At 48.7% G+C, this 22839-nt stretch overlaps 2 protein-coding genes across 5 annotated transcripts in view; both read left to right on the top strand.

The window, feature by feature from the left end:
• ripor1 (RHO family interacting cell polarization regulator 1) overlaps positions 1–2905 on the top strand; it is a 44665-nt gene extending 41760 nt beyond the window's left edge. For all 3 annotated transcript variants that reach the window (XM_023955534.1, XM_023955533.1, XM_023955535.1), the window contains exon 24: positions 639–2905. In XM_023955534.1, the coding sequence (XP_023811302.1) occupies positions 639–736 (98 nt within the window). In that variant the 3' untranslated portion in view covers positions 737–2905. The remainder of the gene's footprint in view (positions 1–638) is intronic.
• A 1357-nt stretch (positions 2906–4262) lies between these two features.
• Positions 4263–16209, top strand: LOC101156473 (transcriptional repressor CTCF). 2 transcript variants are annotated; one of them, XM_004086203.4, is made up of 16 exons: positions 4263–4406; positions 8625–8790; positions 8882–9027; positions 9938–10057; positions 10147–10326; positions 10416–10628; positions 10709–10871; positions 11609–11779; positions 12372–12505; positions 12576–12696; positions 12815–12964; positions 13038–13198; positions 14037–14219; positions 14289–14421; positions 14491–14727; positions 15192–16209. In XM_004086203.4, exons 2-16 carry the CDS (start codon positions 8643–8645, stop codon positions 15431–15433), a joined length of 2502 nt encoding a protein of 833 aa, XP_004086251.1. In that variant the 5' UTR covers positions 4263–4406; positions 8625–8642; the 3' UTR covers positions 15434–16209. The 2 variants fall into 2 exon arrangements, with proteins under 2 accessions (XP_004086251.1, XP_020557172.1); XM_020701513.2 differs by lacking the exon at positions 4263–4406 and adding an exon at positions 4442–6018.
• The last annotated feature ends 6630 nt before the right edge of the window (positions 16210–22839 follow it).

Below are 22839 nucleotides of genomic sequence, written 5' to 3'. Positions count from 1 at the left end.
GGGGGCTGGGGGGGGGGGCTCTCTGACAGAAGGAGAGTTCCTCACATCAGCATTCTAGACCACGAATGCCTCAAAGCACACAAACATAGAAATAATGTAAAAATTCCAAACAAAGTGTGTATTATCAGAAATTAACGCACGACGTGGAAGCCTTAACCGTGGAGGACGGTTGTTTCCGTGAAGTGCATTAATGCTGATAATGCGCACTTTGTAGGCCATTATCCCGCTTTTACCACGGTCACTTACAAAAGAAAGAAATATTCAATTCGTTTTTTGTCCTTTATTTGCGTTACCGTGACAACACGGCCCTTTCCCAGGTCAGCTGGTGCGGACCTCGACTACAGCTGCAAAGGAAAGCGATAGATCTATGCTGATGATCTCGATGTGTTAAATAAAGCATCAGAGAAAATTCACCTTTAACCGCTTGTTTTTGTCCAAATGGTGAAGATAAAGTTTGTTTTAAAGAAGGCGGCGCAGTGATACAGAACATTTCAGATATGTGACCGGAACTACTTTTTTAGGTGTGCAGTTTTCCCTGTGGTTTTTAACCCAGCAGCCAATCAGAATCGAGTATTCACCCAACTCATTAACCTCTCCTCTTTTTCCTGGTTGTGTTTGCTTCTCATGGTGTGATTCAGGTGAGGAGGGAAAGATGGCGCACAGACACATGGAGATCTCTCAGGGCAGCTTACCAAGGTTCTTCGCTCCAGGAAGCATGGCCAGCACGGCGTTCTAACCACACCAAGCCAAAGTCCCCTCAGTCCATCTGGCCTCTATAAACCCCTCAGCTGGAGGGGCCGCTGAAGCTCAGACGCTTACCGCCTTCATGAACCCATCCAACTGTCCTGCTCTTCATAATTCATGATCCACCTCCGTCTGGTGGATGGCAGGGAGAAGCTCCATCATCTTGGACCCAGAACATGGACTCAGATGTTTCCAGAACCAGCTGGAGAGCTAATGTTCTGAAGTTCAAATCAGTTCTGAACCACTGGGATGAACAGTGGGTCTCTTTGGCTCAGCAGACAAACAAAAATGAAGGTCAGGATGGACACAAGTCTCTGCAGTGCTCTGGACTTTCTTCTGCCCGTCAGCTCTGCAACCTTTGTCTTCATCGGGACAGCTGCAGACGGCTGCCTCAAGTCCACAGAACCAAGACCGGCCTCACGTGGACCCGTGAACATTTCTCCTCCTCCTGCCTGTCAATCAGCCTTAATGAAGAGCTTTTGAAGCTGCTGCTGTCACTCTTGCAGAGTTCTCTGCAGGTTCTGGAAGTGTGACGTCTGTGTGCATGATCACAATGATTTAGTGGACCCTTCCCTTCTCCCCCTGGAGTGAGACACACAGACGTGGAGGAAATGCAGCCGGTTGTGGCCTAAATCCAGATACATAACACTAACGGGTTCTCTCACATGCACTTAGATCTGCTACAGAAGACCCAGAGGACCAGATTCTGGCCAAAATAGCAAGATGTATTCAGAGCGCAGTTCCCTGGGGGAAGGGGGGGGGGGGGGGGGTTCATCATGGTGGACCTGTGAGTCCTCAAGGGGGCGCCGCTCAGCTGTGAATTCCTCCAGCGTTCAGAGCGCGCCTTTCATAAGAGTGAGCTGTGATGGAACTGGGGGGTCAGAGGTGCGAGCTGAATGGTTCGTGCACGTGCACACGCACGTTGGATCACAGTGTGTGAGCAGTTAAAATCTGACAGTTTCTGTTCAGCTGATAGAAATGATGATGTCACATCTGGATTTTGCATCCTTAAGACACAAACCCCATCTCTAAAAAGATGTGCCATTTGATTCTGAAATGCAGCAAAATGTGTTATTTGTGTGTAAATGTTACTCTTTGACAGATCAGTGATTTGGATTTGAGTTTTTACCTGAACCCCCTCCATCGTTCTGAACCGGCTCTCTGAATAATCCATCAGGAAGATGTCACCTTTGCATTGTTTTCTGTCTTCCTGAATTCTTGTTTTTAGAAACCCTGAAGCTGACTCGTAACCTTGTCTGTCAAAGATCAACAGTAATGAGAAACAGATTTCATTAGCACTTTAAAAAAGTTTTCTATTTTTCTACGCTGACGTTTTCATGCTTTAACTTGTCCTTCTTTAGGACTTTTACTGAAATGACTGTGAATTTGCTTTGGCATGAGGGGTGCCGTCTCTCTTGCTGCGTTTTAGTTTTTGCAGTGTCTGGGATTTTATTTGGGATCTGCGTGCAGTGAAAGGCGAGCAGAGGGCCTCAGCGTCTGCGCCACACTGAGCAGGATCTCACATGAGGCTGGAAACTCAAAAACATTTCCGTTTGGGTTTGTGGGGTTCATGGGGGGATTCTTTGTTCAGCTGCTGCAGCTGAAGGTCTCCTCAGCTTCATCGTGGGCTGATGAAGCACGCTCCCAGCCTCATCATTGCTGTGCCTTCAGAAAGTCTCTCATCAACAGATTACCTTCCCCTCCCCTCTTGGATGAGTGACCATCCCATAATGAACACGGAGAATCTGCTGATGGGACACAGCTTCAGTCTTGAACGCGTGTTGTGCCAACAAACTGCAGGTTTTTCCTCCTTTCATACATCATAGATGCAGATTCTGAAGAAAATCCAGAATAATGAATATATCTGTCGGGAGGGGGGGGGGGGGGGGTCTAGTGGAGCCAGCTGTGACACGTGTTGTTGGAGTCCCATGTTTGGATGCTTCGGGGGCTCCGTCTGTGTTCCTGCTGCAGCTGCGGTGTCATGCATCCTTCAAGTGCCTCAAAAATGATCACCACCCAGACTGAAGGTGTTGGTGAACTACTTTCCTTTGGACTGTGAAGCAGAGGAGGAACCACTGCAGCCCTGTTTACCCACAGGCTCATTTTACAGTCTTCTGTTTTAAAATGTATGCAAATGATTAAAAAATAAGTCCAAAATCTGCTTTTGACTGGAATTCTGTGACTCACAAACAAACCCTCACTCTGAGGGGATCCACAGTGCCGGTGTGGCGTTGAAGGCACGCCTGGATGTTTGCACTCAAACATGCAGCAACAGCAGTGCAAAGGTCTGAAAAAACATCTGACTGCCAGCTGTTAATGATTGACCCTGTGCAAAGTGTTGTGCCAAAGTCACCCCTTTTTTATTGTTTTTATAACAAATACCCTCACCTTAAAATATGTATGTTCTCCAGAAACACCATGAGGAAAAAAATGCACGTTTTAATGCCAACTCCTCAGTCACTGTCAATGCTGACGTTTTCTCAAGAACCAATGAAACCGATAAGTTATAGGCTCCAGCAACCCTGTGACCCCCGAAAGGGACAATCGGGTTTAGAAGATGAATTCAGAGGTACACTGTATGCTAGCTTACCTGAAGAAAGATCAATAATAATGATAGAGGAAGGCCAAGAAAAACTCAGATTTGAGTTTAAATAGTAAAGTTTAAAAGTTGAATCACGAAACCTTGAAAAAAAAGCTGATTACATAATAATAAAAACATTGCTGCAAACATGTAAACTGTTTTAACAAAGATTGCATAAACTAACAAATGTAATGTTTCTTTACAAACTATCGAATGGCCTAAATTTATGTTGTTTTTTTTTAGTGACAACTAAAAAAATTCAATAAAAGGAGGAACATTTCCAAAGGAAAGACCTACATATAACCTATGTATGCAAATCATTATTGCCAAATGTAAATGCCTTTTCCTGCAGGTCGAATGTTTGTTTTTTTTAGTTTAAATTCAATGAAGAATTCACGAGCAAGTTTGAAAGAGCTGCGTTCAAGCGAGGAAAGGAAAAAAAAGCATCTGCTGATTTGTTAAGTTTGCACGATCTCGACTCAAAATGTACTGACATTTTTCGTTCCCCGTATGTAATTTCAAAGCTACTAAAGCTATTCACGTTTTTAAATGAGTTTTTGACGGCTCACAAAAACACTAAGTGAGCAAAAACAAAAATACAGGTCGAAATCAGTCATACTACTTGAGTATTTTGACAACAGAATATGCGAAGTCGTTTTGTCATGCATAGAATCCTAACAGAATCTCAAAGATGTTACCATTTTATTAGAATTTACACTTATAGACACAGTCATTCCGTCAAGAATCTGTCATATCAAGGCGGAGTGTAGAATTTCCGGGCGCCGTGAAGGCAGCGCCGTCCCAGCACAGATGAATGAGTTCGGTTTGAATGTGTTCTAACGGGCGCCCCTCCTGGCCAATCAGTGTGTGTGCAGCGGCTTCGACACCACCCCCCAGCGGCCGCACAGGCGCACTGAGCTCCCAACTGCCATTTTGTGGCAGAAGCTACTCTTGTAAAGCGGGAGAGGATTAAAACAACCCGCCGGGAGAAAGCTGCTTTTCTCACCAGCTCCAGAAACTTTGTGCCAAACACTCTGAGCTTTCAGGCGGGATCCGCGGGACGAGAAACGCACCAAAACCGGTAAAGTATCACTACTTTTCTGACAAGGGGGGAGTTTTGCAGGATCTTTCACCGGCCTCTAGGTGTCACGATGGGGCTCGGTCTCCACAGCTCGTGCAAGAGTGTTTGTCTCCCTCTATCGTTTTTGAAAAACCTTCCGAAATATGCTTAAATGTCCAAACATGTCAAAAACGGCTCACAATTGTGTGTTTTCCGGTCACTCCCGAGAAAATGTGGCGAACGGGTGATTTAAAGGCAGGATGATGGTTATAGAGTTTAGGCCGAGGCGTCCATTTTCTGCCCTCTTTTGTTTCCCGTCTTTCCGCCTCTGACGCCATGCAGCTAGCGGGCTGTGTCGCAGGCCCGAACCCGCTCTGCGGCTGCCGGTGCTCCCGCTCCACACAAACAAACACTCAGACGAGATGCGAAGCCGGACCGCCCGTCACCGTATGCGGCCCAGCATGACTTTAACCGTCTGTACTTCGGGCGCGGGAAGCGGTGGACGTTCGCGGTTTAGCTCGGCTCAGGCCTCCCCGCTCCTCAGGCATAATAGGTGCGTCAGCGGGGCCGCATCTGCTCGTCAATCGCCCTAATAGGTGACAAACATCTACCAACATGGAGGTGAGCTGTGGTTCCGGCAGCATCCCGGCACCACGGTCTTCCCGCCACACGGTTAGGGTCCGGCCGGCGCGGAGCCCGCGAGGACGACGCGGCCGCGGAAACGCGCCCCAATCAATCACTGCAGCTCAAAAAGCCCGAACTCTCCCCGTCCACGAGCCGTGTTCCACAATCCACAGTCGCCCCCGGCCGTGTTCGTGACCCGTGGAGACGAGCTGCGTCTTCAGCGGCTGCTGCGCCCGCTCGTCTCTTGCTCTTAGCCCACCGGGAGGCTCGGAGCCGCAGACACATGTTCCAGCGGAGAGCTCCCTCTACGACTCGGCTCGGAGAGCTACAAAAACACTCATCAATGTGGAGGCAGGAGATGCCCCACGCCGGTCACGGTCACGCTGTGCAGCATTTCTCTGCAGACCCCAGTCAGAGTTTAAATAGCAGCATTTTTGGGTGTCCTGCATGCAGCTGTTTGATCAGTTTCCACCTGAGGAAGACTCCAGGAGAGGAAGTCATCACGGCTCCAATTGGAGAACCAATGGTCTGTTTCATAATGGATGTTAGTTTTCCTGAGGAGAGCTTCCTGGCTGCAGTGGGAGGATGTCCACGTGAGGGTTGTAGGGTCAGGCTCCTGTTTCATGGAATGAGGTACAGACTATGAACCCTCCTGACCAGGATCTTCTGAGGACCTTTAGGACCATCAACAGTTCCTCATGGTGCACGTGAAGGCTTCATGTGGTTTACAGGGATGGTCCAAGTGGGAAGTGAAGCAGTCAGGCTGATCAGAACCTTCTATCAGATAGTTCTCCCCCACTGTTTCATGTTTATCTGCGTTGAATATTTAACAGAGAAACTAATAATTAAACTTTTTTTTCTTTCTAGTGTGTTTTTTGTGTGCAGAAATGACACAACACTTTTATCGATCCAGGATTGTGGAGTCCTTTAATGCAGCGGTCCCCAAGCCATGGGCCGGTACCGGTCCGTGGGTCATTTGGTACCAGGCCGCACAGACAGAATAAAAAACGTACATGACTTCCGTTTTATTTTGTAATCTGAAAGATGTTTTATTTTGAAAAATTGCCAGATTCTCTGTTGCACCCATCTATGTCTATGGTGTTCTTCTCTGTCACGTGATTATTTTATCACTAAATAAAACCCAGGAGCTAGCAAAATGAGTAAAAAACAAACGTCTGTGGAAAGTTTCCCAGGAGCCTTTGACTTCCCGAAAATAAAGCTACATTTAATAGACAGTACTTCATTTTTGCTCCATGAGTGTAGGAAGGGAGAGGAGGATGACACCTGTGCCATGTACCATGACATGCACGTCAAAATAAAATCTCAGAGTTCGTCTTATCACGTCTCTGTTCCTCCTTCATTGTAGCGTTGCTGCAATAATCGTCCGCCACATCTGAAAGACCGTTCTGTGAAAACGGGGTCTGACGTCATAGCGGTCCGTGGCGTTAAAAAGGTCGGGGGCCACTGCTTTAAGGAACTGGGGGACTGGACCAATTCACATGGACTTCATCCATAGAAAACAGTTTATGTCCGCCTCCAACCAAATGAAGTCAGTTTTCATGATATGATCAATGTCAGAAGACACGAGTTAGCTGTGATTGGTCTGAACTGGTCTGAGTCATCATTTCTGTTACAACCACTCTTACAAGTCAGGGGTGAGTTTGTTGGAAACCCATAGCCCTACTAATGCTTTGATAGTATTGAATAAACAGTTTCAAAATCTTGGTGATGTCATCAGCAAATCTGCATACACTGATGTCAACAACACACGTGGGTCTTGATGTGCCAAAAGACTTTACTTCATTGGCGCTTCAAACGGGAATTTTCTGTAACCAGGCGAGCTCAGGGCCTGAAAAAACTGTCATGAGGGCAACCATTTTTTAACAGCTGTCATTCCAGTAACACTCTCTGGTTTAACATGACAGACATGCTGTGCCAATCTCTTGAGAAGCCTGCTATACAGGTGAATGTACAGTCAGGTCCATAAATGATGGGACAGCAACACCATTTTAGGCTCCATACACCGCCACAGTGGATTTGAAATGACACGAATAAGGTGTGCGTCAACTGCAGACGGTCACCTTTAATGTGAGGTTTTTACATCCAGATCAGGTGAGCGGTGTAGGAATCTCAACAGTTTGCATTTGTGCCCCCCACTCGTAAAGGAACCAAAAGTAATGGAACAGAACAATAGTCATAAATCAAACATTCACTTCTTAATTTTTGGTTGCAAATCCTTTGCAGTCAATCACAGCCTGAATTCTGGAGCGCACAGACATCAGCAGACGCTGGTTTCATCCCTGCTGATGCTCTGCCAGGCCTCCAATGCAACTGTCTTAAGTTCCTGCCTGTTCTCGGGGCATTTTCCCTTCAGTTTTGTCCTCAGCAAGTGAAACACATGCTCAATGGGATTCAGCTAATGTGATTGACTCGGTCATTACATAACATTCCACTTCTTTCACTAAAGAAAGTCTTTGGTTGCTGTTTTAGATGTTGTTTGGCAAACTCTAATCTGGCCTTCCTGTTTTTGAGGCTCTTTAATGGTTTCCATCTTGTAGTTAACCCTCTGGTGAAGTCTTCTCTAGATTGTGGACATCAACACACACACACACACACACACCTTACTACCTCCTGGAGGGTGTTCTTGATCGGACCAACTGTTGTGATGGGGGTTTTCTTCACCAGGTACAGAATTCTTCGGTCATCCACCACAGTCGTTTTCCGTGGTCTTCCGGGTCGTTTGGTGTTGCTGCTCCCCAGTGTGTTCCTTCTTTTTAAGGATGTTCCAAACAGCCGTTTTGGCCACGTCTAATATTTGTGCTATCTCTCTAAAGGTTTTCTGTTTTTTCAGCCCAATGGTGGCTTGCTTCACTGATAGTGACAGCTCTTAGGATCTCATCTTGAGAGTTGACAGCAGCAGATTCCAAATGCATACATCATCATCAAGGCTCTTGCCGGGGGGGGTGATGCCCCTTCCCGGTGTGTAAAGCCGACCAAAAGAAACAAGGGTCTTCCATATTTGCCGGTCTTGTGCCAGAAGCTCTCTTGTGCGTACAGCTCACTTCAAAAACCTTTGACCTGCTTTCTCATTGTAATTGGGATAATGAGGGAATCACACACCTGGAATAGCTGAAAGCCAATTGGTCCGTTACTTTTGGTTCCTTTATGAGTGGGGGGCACATATGCAAACTGTTGAGATTGCTACACCTTTCTCCTGATCTGGATGTAAAAACCTCACATTAAAGCTGACCGTCTGCACATCTTGTTTGTCTCATTCCAATCGTGTTTGGAGCCTAAAATGGTGTCGCTGTCCCATTATTTATGGACCTGACTGTATGTAACTGTCGTCACATGGCATTTATTTTAAGAAAACCCAAATAAGTTTGCTGGGGATGTCACCCTGAAACTGACAGACTGCCTCCCTTTAGTCTCATCTACAGGATTTCTCTTTATTTTCTCATTTTGAATTAGATCTGTTCTGCCAGTTCATCTTTGCTCCATCACTGTTTCCAGCTTCCTGTGGGACTAAAGAGAATATTTAATGTACTCGAGCTGTGCCCCCAGTGTGACACAGACCGAGTGACCCTGATGAATCTTGCTTTATGTTCGTTCCAGGTTTGGGATCTTGCCAGCATGGACGGCGGGTCAGCTGAGGGCGTGGTGGATGTCCCGTCCATTCAGGCTGTTCACAGCCAGGATGCCATGGTGGCCGACCTCCTCCAGCAAGCTGCAGAGGCCGGGGGGGTGGTGCAGGGGCAGGCTGGAGTTGGGCTAGAACAAGGTTCTGGTTCCTCCATCATACACATAAACAGATGTTTGTGATGCTGCGCTCTTATTTTGAAGAGGTTAGAGCTGCCTGTGTTGATTTGCAGGTCATGGGGAGCAAATGATGGTGGCAGGGCAGACCCAGCAGCAGCTCATGGATGCTGGGGTGGGGGTTGCTGTGGACGGTGGAGCGGGCGTGGACATGATGGTGATGGACTCGTTGGATCCCACCCTGCTGCAGATGAAGACGGAGGTGAGCGCACCTGAGTTTGTCAGGCTGCTACAGACAGACAGTTGAGCATGCTCAGTTTAAAGAGGGAGGGGCTTCACAAGCGCATTCCTGAGGAAAATGTCCTAAATTGAACCTGGGATCAGTCGGGTCAGAGCCAAACACGCAGAGCTTCCACTCAGATAAAAGACGGATTTGGAAAGAAAGCAGTCACCTTTGTCTCAAAGCTTGACCTTTCTGCTGGCTGTAGCGGGGCATTTATTCCTGGAAGCAGGTTCTAGGTTCAAATGTTTGGTTTTACTGTGCAGTCAGGACTTTGTTGTTCACCTTTGGGCATATCCCTTCAGCTTTCAATGATAAGCACAAGTGGTTCTGGCAGATTTCTTCACTGGATGCCCTTCCTGGCACAACCCGGCCTTTTATCCGGGCTGGGGAGCTTTTCCAAAGTCAGGACTACTGTCCTCTATTTACTGTTGGAGTGTTTCGAACAGTTTTCACAAAAATGCAACAACCACTAGGGAATCCTCTACTCTTACATACGCTTACTAAAAATCAAATGGTTTTTCATCCCGTTTACGAGAGACGGTCTCCATTTCCTGGTCTGCACATGGATGTGGGACCAGGATGTAGTGCAGTCGGAGGATGCTGCCTTTACGGACTGAAAGGAGCAGCAACAGCGCAGCTGTGGATGCAGACAACCTCTTCATCACACACTGATGAAGATTCTGGATCACCTTTTCAAGCTGCTGTCAATGATACTCAAGCTCAAAATCTCACGGTTACCCCACCTTTGACCTCTGACCCATGTTTCCGGGGGGTTTTGATCTCCCCCTGTAACGGGAATGAAGTCGTGGTTTTGTTGTGACTGCAGCAGCTTGGACCGTGTCGTGCAGCGTCGCAGCTGAATGTCTGCTAACGGAACTGCCTTCTGCAGGTGATGGATGCTGCCGTGGGGGCGTCCTCCCCCTCAGCAGCCGTGGTTGGGGGCGTGGCAGGTGCTGCTCATCAAGCCACAGTGACAACGGTGGACCAGACGCAGATCATAACTCTGCAGGTTGAAGCCTTTTCACATCATAAAGAGGACGGCAGCATCTGAAACTAAGGTTTGAATCCCAATAAAAGCTCATCTGCCTCTGTCCTTAGGTGGTGAACATGGAGGAGCAGGCGGCGCTGGGGATCGGGGAGCTGCAGCTGGTCCAGGTGCCTGTGTCTGCCACCACCGTGGAGGCCCTGCAGCAAGGAACCTTTGTAGACGCCAGTTCAATTCCAAAAGATGGAGACCCAGTCATCTGTCACACGCTGCCTCTTCCTGAGGGCTTCCAGGTGCTGGAAGATCAGAAAGGCTTCAGCCGTTCTGTCCGCGCTCATCAACATTCAGCTGGAGCACGTCTGACAGTCTCGATGACCTACAGGTAGTCAAGGTGGGAGCCAACGGGGAGGTGGAGACAGTGGAGCAGGAGGAGGAAGCTGAAGTCCACGCTGAAGATGAAGATGATGAGGAGGTGGGCAACCAGCTGCTGGAAGAGGGGGAGGAGGAGCCCATGCAGCCTCCAAACAATGACCCAAGCTGGGCTAAAGACCCTGACTACCAGCCTCCATCTGGGGTGGTCAAGAAGGTTAAAAAGGTAAGTAGGTGGGGTCATTCTCATTTGCCTAGGAGCTGTGCAGTTCTCCTGTAAAACTGACGCCATGCTGCCTGTTTCAGGGGAAAAAGAGTCGCCTGCGTTATGCTGAGGGCGATAAGGACATGGATGTCAGCGTGTACGACTTTGAAGAGGAGCAGCAGGAGGGCCTTCTGTCAGAGGTTAACGCTGAGAAGGTGGTGGGCAACATGAAGCCGCCCAAACCCACCAAGATCAAGAAAAAAGGTCAGACGGCCGTGCCGTGTGTTTGAGCCTCGCCTTCACCACAATGCCGTCATTTCTTATGTTGGCAGATCTCCAAGCACTCAGTAGTGGGTTGTGTCGACCCTCACCAGATCATGATGGATGTCTGATTTAACCCTTTAACTCAGAACATCTGACCGCTAAAAAACACTCACTGTTTGACAGAACCGTAACCTTCAACCGTTACAGAAGCAACACCAATCAGCTGAGAGAAAAGCAGCTTTTTGTATTGGCTACAACACCTTATTGTATATCGGCACACATCCGCTATCCTCCATGACTGAATCAGCTGATTTACATTGATTGCGTAAACACTTTTTAATGTCACATATCGGCGCATCTTCGCCGCTTCAGAATCCCCTGGAATTTCATTAATTGCGTCAATGGCTCCTGTGTTAAAGGGTTAACAAACTTGGATTTCCCTCCAATAATCTGATTATTCTTAAAACATCCTATCTTATAGTAAGAAAAAAGCCCGTATTTAGAATGAGTTTTTAAAAAAAAAAAGTTCTGATCATCAATGCAGTTTGACTTTCAGTGGGTTCAAAGGTCCATCTTAGTAATACCATTACCATTTCTAGGAACGGTTCTTTAAACAGCAGACGCTTGATCTTCTGTTCATACTAGAAGATCTTAAAGATCAGGACGGTGGATGAAGACGAGCCTGAGGCCCGTCCTGCGTGGAGGTTGCAGGAATGACTGGCTGTGTGTTGTGTCAGGTGTGAAGAAGACGTTCCAGTGCGAGCTGTGCAGCTACACGTGCCCACGCCGCTCCAACCTGGACCGCCACATGAAGAGCCACACGGACGAGAGGCCTCACAAGTGTCACCTGTGCGGGAGAGCCTTCCGGACGGTCACCCTGCTGAGAAACCACCTCAACACGCACACAGGTGTGCTTATGTTGGACTCACACCGTCTGCGCTGCGTCTCCCTTGACTGCATGGGGAGTCCGTCATTTAGTTTACATCGTCTCTGTTGCGTCCTCGTCCGCCCCCTCTCCCCCCTGGCCCACAGACGAGTGGTTAGTCGTGTAGTTCATCCGAAACTTCTGGTCCCGTTCCCCCTCCTTATGCCTCATGTCATAAACGATGTTATGTCTGTTCTGCCAAAGGTAAACTTTTGTCCTGCATTATTGTGTGGACTCATCACCTTAAATATGAGATGAAATTATATACATCTTAACTTTGTCCAATGGAAGTTTGTGTTTTGAAACCCGCACCTGTTTTCTGTTTCTCTGCCTTTTTGCCACTAAATCGATGCGTATCCTGACTGGAGCTCCTCCGTAAAGCTAGGGTTGCGTTTTTGAGGGGCGAATGTGGACGCAGACATGACAGAGGCGACGTAATCATCCTGATTGAGTAATGATTCTTTGTGTCAATGCAATGGGGACGCACAGCAGACGGAGCAGTTGCACCGACAATTAGAGGCTCAGGGAGGGGTTGTTTGGGGGCGGAGCCTGACGCTCAGTCGTTGTTTGCACAGGAACACGGCCGCACAAATGCACGGACTGTGACATGGCCTTTGTGACCAGCGGGGAGCTGGTTCGTCACAGACGCTACAAACACACGCATGAGAAACCCTTCAAGTGCTCCATGTGTGACTATGCCAGTGTGGAGGTGAGCTGCTGACCGTTCGGGCTCCGGTGGAGAAGGAAAAGCCTCTGATGCTTCTTCTGCTTCTGTGCAGGTGAGCAAACTGAAGCGCCACATCCGATCCCACACTGGCGAGCGGCCCTTCCAGTGCAGCCTCTGCAGCTACGCCAGCAGAGACACGTACAAGCTGAAGAGACACATGAGGACGCACTCCGGTAAACGCTCTGAACACGTGGAGCTGTGATGGAGCAGAGCCCGGCGTCTGCTTTGTCTCCTCCTGTTGTTATGCTCTGACGGCTGCATAAAACAAAGTGTACGCACTCGTGTTTGCAGGGGAGAAACCCTACGAGTGCTACATCTGCCACGCCCGCTTCACCCAGAGCGGAACCATGAAGATGCACATCCTGCAGAAGCACACAGAGAATGTGGCCAAGTTCCATTGTCCTCACTGCGACACGGTCATCGCTCGCAAAAGTGACCTGGGTAAGATGCACATGCACACACAGCTGCTGGAGGGGCCCCTTCATCTCATGCGTCTGTCTCGTCGTTCGTATAGGGGTCCATCTTCGAAAGCAGCACTCGTTTATTGAGACTGGAAAGAAGTGCCGCTACTGCGACGCCGTTTTCCACGAGCGCTACGCTCTGATCCAGCACCAAAAGTCCCACAAGAACGAGAAGAGGTTCAAATGCGACATGTGTGACTACTGCTGCAGACAGGTTTGTGGCTCACATGCAGACACTGTGATGGCAGCCTTTCTGTCTAATCGATGTGCACGTCTCACATCTGGGCATGAAAATCAGGGTGAGCAGCTGCAGGGTTCTGCAGGATCTGCTGTCTGGAGCCTGGCGCTTAGTTACGGTCTCCATGATTCAGTTCAAACCTCCAGTTTCGCGGTTTGTCTTCAGCTCGATTTATGTTTTATGTTTTATTAAACAGCAACTAAAGATTTAGAAAAATCCTTGATTTGTTTTGCTAATAATCAAGGATCAATGTAGAAAAGCCTGTCAGTTGTAATGTAATAAAACCACATTAAATAACCAGCAGTTAGCATGTTGTTTGCATCTCTAGTTAGCGCTTAGGTGGGTTAGTTTTCAAAACAAACCAGCTAAAGTTTCTTCATCATTTTAAACACCAGAAAATGTTCTCCAACTTTATTATGGCTGTCATTGAAAACACCGGTGAGAAGAACCGTGAAGACCTCAAAACACGATCAAAAGACCTTTTGTCAATGCAGAAACTGCAAAAACCAGGAGTCAGACAGCAACAGCATCTGCATGTTTCCATGGCGTTTGGGTTCTGAGTCTTTTTCCTTCCAGTTTGAACAAATAAATCCTAAAATGTGAGCTCTGTTTGAGCGGATCCAGCTAAAGTTCAGAGAGGCCTGCTTTGACCTTCATCGCAGCTGTAAGGGTCTTCCTTTTGGAGGCGGGCAGACAGTGAAGCTTCTTCTTGGACACGGGTCTGTCATGACCCGGGCAACAGAGCGACTGGTTCTATGGAAGCATGGGAGTGAGGTTTGTGCGGGTCAGCTGAGGACGCTGCCTCTGTGTTCAGGAGCGGCACATGGTGATGCACCGTCGGACCCACACCGGAGAGAAGCCGTTTGGCTGCAGCCAGTGTGAGAAGACCTTCAGGCAGAAGCAGCTGCTGGACATGCACTTCAAGCGTTACCACGACCCCAACTTCGTCCCCACCGCCTTTGTTTGCCCCAAGTGCAGCAAGACGTTCACTCGGAGGGTGAGGACGCGCTCCGCCTCCCTGCTGGGGTACGGCGCCGTCTGGGAGCTGACTGTGTGTGTCTTTCAGAACACCATGGCGAGGCATGCTGAGAACTGCAGTGGGGAGGTGGACGATGCAGAAAACGGAGCCCCCACCCCCAAAAAAGGCAGGAGGGGCCGAAAGAAAAAGATGAGGAGCCGGAGAGATGAGGACGACAGTGGTAAGAGTTTCCTCCTCCACCGTGGAAGTTCTGCTTTTCCCGCATTAAGGCGGAGCCTCTGTCCCTCAGATGAGGACCAGCTGGAGCCGGACGACGAGGACGAGGCTGAGGAGGAGGAGGAGGCTTCCCTGCTACTGGAGGAAGATGAGCCAGAGAGCTTGGAACTGGACCAAGCCCCAGCTGCCGTCCCAGTCCCGGCGCCCGAAGAACCGCCGGTCAAGAGAAAACGAGGCCGACCCCCTAAGAACGCCCCCAAAGTCCCCGCTCCCAGCAAGCCCGTCAGAACGCCGAGCAAAACATCCTCTGGTGAGCACGCCGTGCACAGCCACACTCACAGCCGCCGTGAGTCATGGGGGTCCAGGCATGAACCCCCATCTGTTTCATTTAGATTCACAAACTGAAGATTCCTTTCAATGTACCGTCATTTCCGGATTATGAGCCGCTACTTTTGTCACACATTTACTGCTCTATCTGCTTCACAGATGTGCTCTTTTTCAGTGTTAAATATTAAACAAAGGCCAATGAAAGAAGAAAATCGACACACCTGCATCTGTTTATTCACTTTTTATGTTTTACTAAAGTATTGGGACTCTGAATCAGATTAGAGCCAAAAACTTCTGATCAAATCCAACAAAAGGAATAAAGCTGTTTTTGTAACAAGTTGTGTCTCCATGAGCAAAAACTGGCACTGAAAGACAAACTGCATCTGAAAGGTTGTTGGTTGAAGCCAGTCTCATGACAGCGTCTCACCTGTGCTCACCTGTGTGCAGCCGCTGCCGTCATTCAGGTGGAGGATGAGAGCACCGGGGCCGTGGACATTATTGTAAAGAAGGAGGAGGCCGACGGCGCTGCGGAGGCTCCCCTTCAGGGGGGCGTGGCTCTGGCTGTGGAGGATGCCGCCATGGACGCAGAGGGGGCGGAGACTGTGGAGCTGGCTGACGGCGAGGAAACGGTGGCAGCTGCCAATGGAGACCTGACGCCGGAGATGATCCTGAGCATGATGGACCGGTGAACGGCACACACTGGGCACCTGTGGACGGGTCTGCTTGGTTTCTAGTGTACATGTGTACGAGTGTATCTGGATGCCCCCACCCCAGTGTTCACCCAGAACTCTGGCCCCCGTTCAGCTGACCAGATCAAGCCTTCATCAGCTTCACTCTCCTTTTTACTTCGTTTTTCCAATGTCGGTGGACTCGTCAAAATTGGGTCAACTTGTGCTCCTCTCTGGTGGGGGCAAAGGAACAGGACCCTGTCCCTGTGTGCGGTTTGTGGTCCCTCTGCCTGCAGGAGAGCCTGACCCTGCCCCCCCAGCTGCTCTGGTTTCACTGATGTCTTCCTGTAGCTTCCTGTCCTGGGCCCCCGGCCGTGCTTGTGGTTGTGAGAGCTCTGCAGGGCCCCCCCAGCCTGGGTTTGGGTGGGGGGGCTGGTCGATTCTTCTCCTGTAGTTCAGATATCCAACATTCCAGACGTGGGGTGTCTGTTGAGGCGCGAGAACCAACCATGTTAGCTTGTAAATACTCCTCCTGATCCCTATAATGTTTCTAAGCTGCTTCAGACTCATGGATTCTTTTTCATAAACTTGTTTGTGTTTTTCTCTGAGCTGCCCCACTGTCTTCTGTTTGGTGAGACAGCTGACTGCTCCTCTGCTGTCAGTCCTCCACCCCTCACTGCGTCTGTAATGAGCTGTTCAGAGGACTCTTTCTTATAAAATACCATGTATTAACCACTCAGACAAACATGAATGATGGAAGGAATCACACACAGACAATAAAGTGGTTTGAATCCAGATCCCTCTGACTGTGGTTCAGCGGCGGTTCATCCAGAGGAGGCTCCTGAGGGCCACAGGAGCCGGCAGCACGTGCGCACCCACATGCCGGAGCTTCAGGTGAGCTAAAGGGGGAACTGCTCTGAAATTTCCACGTTTTTTAAAACACTACCGATGCAGGAGTCTGAAACTCAGCAAAGGCCTCACCTGAGGGGTTTGGTTTTTCAGCTGCTCTCCAGCTACTCTGCCATCTCCTCGCTCACACCAACCACCCTAAAACTGCTGATCGTGCAAATCATTTTCACTTATGGCCTCAAAAACTTTTATGAAATCAGCATTTCAGCTGCTGAATGGAATATTTGCGTTCAGGTGCAGTTAGTATTGAATTCAACTCTGTGTCAGGAGGAGAACCGGAGAAATGTCTGGAATGTGGATACAAGGTTAACCCTTGTGCTATCTTAGATGACCCCTCCCTCACATTGACGTGTTCTCCCTACCATGACAAAGGTGGATAAAGGTGGGAAGATTTCATGTAATCCATGGATACCAGTGAAGATCACAAATCATTGAAGAAAAAAGGTTCAGAGCACTGTCTAGTGGGTCTAGATGACCCAACTCCCAATGGTAAAGTGCCTAGGATAGCACAAGGGTTACAGGCAGGAATTTGATTGTGATTAGCTGTGGAGACGGGGATCCCTTCAGCTATTGGCTCAGAATGACGGAGTGATGAGTCATCAAACCCAGCGTGACTGAAGATGAGGTCTCTGTGCCACAGAACGGCAGACTTCCCTCTGCTGCTGGACCTTTTGCTTCTTCTCAAAGTTCAGCAGTGGGTCTCATCTCTGGTGTCTTCACAGGGTGGGTGGGGTGGGGGGGGATTCCACAGAAAGCTTTGACCTGCTGCACCTTCACTCAACAATCCAAAGGTCTGCTGGAAATCAATCCTGTGACTTGAGGAACTGTGTTGGATCTCTGGGCAGAGGCCAAGAAGGATGAATTACTCAGGTTGTTGTGTGTTGTGTTGTGGGGGGTTAGGGTGGGTTCCAATTCATATCAGCAGGGAACATTGACTTCTTTCTATGTAGAAGTTCTCATTTGTGTTTCCAAAAAACCTCTTCCTCCTCCCTATCAAGGTCTCCAAAAAACTAAGATGCCCACCTGAGGCTACAGGTGAGCACGGATATCGAGGGAGGAGTCTTGACACACCAAGTCGGAATTTAGTTTAAATAATCCAAATATTTCATACATTCAGCATAGTTCAAACTACAGTAGCTCCAACACAGATTTCTTGTGGTTGGTTTCCCGCTCATCCAGCAGACACCAATGTGTGATCATGTGCTCAGCTTCTGCTCTTCTAGTTTAGTCAATTTACACATCTGTGCAAACGTTTATGCAGGTTTGACAAAATGCAGAAAACAAAGAAACCAAAGGTTTGACGTTTGGACTCGTCGGTCCAAAGCACCTGCTGTCACTTTCCTGCAGACTTGAGTTGCTTTGCCTTGTTTCTGCTCAGAAGTTTGGCTTTTTCGCCTCAACACTTCCATGAAGACCACATCTGACCTGAGTCCCACTGAGCTGATGGGACGGCTGAACATCTGGCTTCTAAGGGAAATGATCTGACACCACGTTGGCTTGGCCGTCCTCTGCATCTGTGATCCTTTCAAGGAGCTTGAACATCTGGAAGCCTTTGGGGGAAATCCTGCTGACGCAGACCTGCCTCATGTCTTCAGTCTCACTGTGACAGGAAACTGTCTTCAGAAACCACCTCAAGACAAGATCGACTTTATTGATCCGGGCGTGGCTATCTTGAGAATACAGCATGTGGTACAAAGAAAAAAAATGTGTTCAAAATACAGTTATACAACTTAAAAATCTCTCATCATATTGTACACTTACTGGTCATCGTTTACCCCTTGTGTTATCTTAGATGACCCCACCCTTACATTGACGTGTCTTCCCTACTATGACAAAGGTGGATAAAGGTGGAAAGATTTCATGTAATCCATGGACACCAGTAAAGATCACAAATCATTGACGAAAAAAGACTCAGTGCACTGTCTAGTGGGTCTAGATGACCCAACTCCCAACGTTAAAGTGCCTAGGATAGCATAAGGGTTACAAAAGATGATTTTAGAAAACTAAAAATTGAATAAAATGTTGGATTTTGTTTCAGTCTGTGGATCAAATGTATCCAGAGTATCTGAAGAACAATCTTTTAATATTAGTGTTTTGTAATTTCATCTTTTTATTCTGCTGTAAATCCTTCAAAAGCTTCCGGTGACAGACTGGCTTGGTCGGTACTGATCCAAAGACTTGAGGAGTTCTACTACTAGTTGTGTCTGTGAAATGCAGTTAAACCACTTTAGCTCACATCTGAAAATAATAGGAAAACTAAAGGAAAACAGACACTTTGCTGAAACAAAACACCAATATTAATACTTATATTTTCATAAAGCTTCCATCCATCTTCCTCCGCTTATCCGGGACCGGGTCGCGGGGGCAGCAGTTTAAGCAGAGACTGCTCCCCAGGGAGGTGTTCAGGAGGCATCCAGACTAGATGCCAGAGCCACCTCAACGGGTCCCTCTAGATGTGGAGGAGAAGCGGTTCTACTCTGAGTTCTTCATGGGTGACTGAGCTCCTCCCCCCCGTCTCTAAGGGAGCTCCCAGCCCCCCTATGGAGGAAGCTCATTTCATACCTTGTTCTTTCGGTCATGACCCAGAACTCATGACCATAGGTGAGGATTGTAACGAAGATCGACCGGTAAATTGAGAGCTTTGCTTTTTGGCTCAGCTCTCTCTTCACCACAACGGATCGATACAGCGACCGCATAACTACGGACGCCGCTCCAATCCGTCAATCTCACGCTCCGGTCTTCCCTCACTCGTGAACAAGACCCCAAGGTATTTAAACTCCTCCACCTGGGGCAGGAGCATTCCACCCACCGAGAGATGGCAAACAACCTTTCTCCAGTTGAAAAATGGCCTCAGATTCAGCGGTGCTGACCCTCCTCCAAGCCGCTTCACATTTGGCCACAAACCACCCCAATGCACGCTGGAGGTCCCGGCCCGATGAAGCCAACAGGACAACATCATCTGCAAAAAGCAGAGAGGAAATTCTGTGGTCCCCAAACCAGACCCCCTCCGGCCCCTGGCTGTGCCTAGAAATCCTGTCCATAAAAACTATGAACAGAACCGGTGATAAAGGGCAGCCCTGCTGGAGTCCAACATGCACCGGGAACAGGTCTGACTTACTGCCGGCTATACAAACCAAGCTCCTACTCTGGTCATACAGAGACCAGACTGCCCTCGGTAAGGCTCCCCGGACCCCATCCCCCCAGAGCACCATCCACAATTGGATTAACAACTTCCTCACAAACCGAACACAAACTGTGAGACTTGGCCCCCACCACTCCTCCACCCGCACACTGAACATTGGGGCCCCACAGGGCTGTGTGCTAAGCCCCCTGCTGTACTGCCTATACACTTACGACTGCAGTCCAGCCCACAACAACAACTGCATCATAAAGTTTGCCGACGACACCACGGTGGTCGGACTCATTCCCAGGGGGGAGGAGTCTGCCTACAGAGAGGAGGTCCTGAAGTTGACAACCTGGTCCTCAGAGAACTACCTCACCCTGAACACCAACAAAACCAGGGAGATCATATTTGACTTCAGGAAACATGGCGCGGACCCAGCCCCCCTCCTTATTAATGGGGAGCATGTGGAGAGGGTCCACACCTTCAAGTTCCTCGGCATCATCATCTCTGCAGACCTTTCCTGGACAGCCAACACCACAGCCATCATCAGCAGCGTCTGCACTTCCTGAGGGTCCTCAGGAAGAACAAAATTAAAACCAACCTGCTGCTGACCTTCTACCAGTCATCCAACCAGAGCCTTCTCACGTACTGCATAACTGTTTGGTTCGGCAGCTGCACGGCCGCGGATAAAAAGAGACTGCAGAGAGTCGTAGAGACAGCTGAGAAAATCATTGGGTGCCCTCTCCCCACCCTGACGGACATCTACTCCACGCGCTGTCTCACTAGGGCTCAGAACATCATTAAGGACAGTTCACACCCCGGCTCAGACCTGTTCAACCTGATGCCCTCCGGGAGGCGCTACAGAGGCATCAGAAGCAAAACGAACAGACTAAAAAACAGCTTCTTTCCAAAGGCAATAACAATCCTCAATTCCCAAATGCACAGATAAGAAACAAAAAAAAAAAAAAATACATTCCTGTTTACTCTGTCCACAGTCTGTCCACAGTGTCATCTATCTACCTCATTGCCACCTCTGCACTTTGACATGTCTACGCACAGTTTTTTCATACGCAATTTTTGCACTATTATCTCGGCACTCTCCAATACAGTTTACAGCTTATATTGCACACTTGTATATACTGTTTGTTTGCTTGTTTGATTTTATTATATTACAATGTTATCTTTACTACTTTTCCCTTCCTTACTGTTCTTGCACTGATGGTGATGCTTAAATCTCATTGTACCATGCACAATGACAATAAAGCCATTCTATTCTATTCTATTCACAGGAAACCACAGGGGATGTGGTCGAACGCCTTCTCCAAATCCACAAAACACGTATGGACTGTATGAGCGAACTCCCACAATCCCTCCAGCACCCTAAAGAGGGTGTAGAGCTGGTCCACTGTTCCACAACCAGGACGGAAACCGCACTGTTGTTCCTGACTCTCTTCTCCAGTACCCTGGCATAGACTTTCCCAGGTAGGCTGAGGAGTGTAATTCCCCGATAGTTGGAACACACCCTCCGGTCCCCCTTCTTAAAGAGGGCAATCACCCCCCCTGTCTGCCAGTCCAGTGGTACAGTTCCCAACTGCCACGCGATGCTGCAGAGACGTGTCAGCCAAGACACTCCCACAGCATCCAGAGACTTGAGGTACTCAGGGCGGACTTCATCCACTCCCGGAGCCTTGCCACTGAGGAGCTCGTGACTCAGCTTGTGACTTCAGCTTGGGTAATAGACAGCCTCACCCCAAAGTCCTCATTCTCTGCTTCTTCAAAAGAAGGGGTGTCAGTGGGATTGAGGAGATCCTCGAAGTACTCCTACCATGGCCCGACAATGTCCCCAGTTGAAGTCAACAGCTCTGAAAACGGTGCCTGTGGAGAACTGCTTTCCCCTCCTGAGGCGCCGGATGGTTTGCCAGAATCTCTTCGAGGCCAACCGATAGTCCTTCTCCATAGCCTCACCAAACTCCTCCCAGAACCGAGTTTTTGCCTCCTCAACAGTCTGTGCCGCAGCTCGCTTAGACTGCCAATACCTGTCAGCTGTATTTGGAGTCCCACAAGCCAGCCAGGCCTGGTAGGACTTTTCAGCTTGACGGCATCCCTTATTTCCAGTGTCCACCACTGGGTTCGGGGGTTACCGCCGCGACAGGCACCATAGAACATGCAACCACAGCTCCGAGCAGCAGCAGAGACAATAGAAGTTGAAAACATGGTCCACTCAGACTCAATGTCCCCAACCTCCCTCGGTACCTGTTTGAAGTTCTCCCGGAAGCTTTACTTTTAGATTTTTCCACATGTGGTTGTAAATGTTTTAGCATTTGAACAGTTTCCAGTCATTAAACGACATTTGAATAAAGTCAGATGGAACTAGAATAGTGTGGAAAGGGTTAACGCTATTTGTGACTTTAAGACACTTTGCATTGGTGAAGGGGTCCTTTGCAGCAAATGTATTGATCTCAAAACTCAGCAGCCTCGCAGTGCCAGGAAGTATGGAAGAACTACCATGAGGCAGCAGCCCATGCAGGGGCTGGAAGGACACTGGCCACTGTGAGGTGGATTTCTTCTGGGTTGACATGGAGAAAAGGTGCGGGGGCTCCAGTCGGGGTGTTGTGTGCAGCTTGAAGGATAGGTCAGAACCAAAAGCCCCTTTAGGATCGATCAGTGTTACTTACCCCCTGCAAGTCGTTGCCCTTGACTTTCTCTCATTGAGTAGACCTGACGATTCTTACCAGGACGTTCTCGTAATGACTGACGTGTTCACACGTTACGCGTGGGCTGTCCCCACGAAGGATCAGACCAGGCCAAAACAACATTTCACACTATTTGGACTAAGATCATCAAAACATTTTGCTGCCCGTCCCGTTTTCACTCTGACCAGGGCCCCAGTTTTGAGTCTGAACTGTTCAAACAGCTATGTGACTTGTACAGTGTTACAAAGAGACGAACCACTTCCTATCACCTGGCAGGTAATGGGCGAGTGGAAAGGAAGAATCAAACCTTACTTGATGTGCTTCACACACTAAAGATGGACAAGCGGGTGACCAGAGTCCTAGTGCAAGCATACAATAACACCATGCACAGTGCAGCAGGTTTTGTTAGCATGACATCTTCACCTTCCTGTTAATGGGGATGGGGGTGGGACAACATGAGCACACCGGTAGCCTAACAGGTTGGGAAGTCGCAGTATGCATATGGTGTAGCACATGAAGGGGAACGTGTGGGGGTCAAAGACAGAAACCGCAAAGGACAGGGAAAACTGAATGCTGGTTGGGACCCTGAACCCTACGTCATACTCGAGGCGGTTGTTGGTACAGGATTGGTTTACAGGGTGAGATCAGAATGGGGAGAGGTTGAGAAGGTGTTGCAGAAAAAACTCTAAAAGTCCCTTGTC

Source organism: Oryzias latipes, chromosome 6, assembly GCF_002234675.1.
Source record: "Oryzias latipes chromosome 6, ASM223467v1".
In the NCBI taxonomy this organism is placed as follows: Eukaryota; Metazoa; Chordata; class Actinopteri; order Beloniformes; family Adrianichthyidae; genus Oryzias; species Oryzias latipes.
Note: the sequence above shows the minus strand (reverse complement) of the source record. Positions and strands in the feature narration are given on the sequence as shown.

Excerpts from the sequence above, each read along its gene's own strand:
- LOC101156473 (XM_020701513.2), top strand. The coding sequence starts at position 5,959 with ATGGGCCGGTACCGGTCCGTGGGTCATTTGGTACCAGGCCGCACAGAC. Across the intron at positions 14,220-14,288 it reads GCAAGACGTTCACTCGGAGG|AACACCATGGCGAGGCATGC; the intron begins GTGAGGACGCGC and ends TGTGTCTTTCAG. Across the intron at positions 14,728-15,191 it reads GCCGAGCAAAACATCCTCTG|CCGCTGCCGTCATTCAGGTG; the intron begins GTGAGCACGCCG and ends ACCTGTGTGCAG.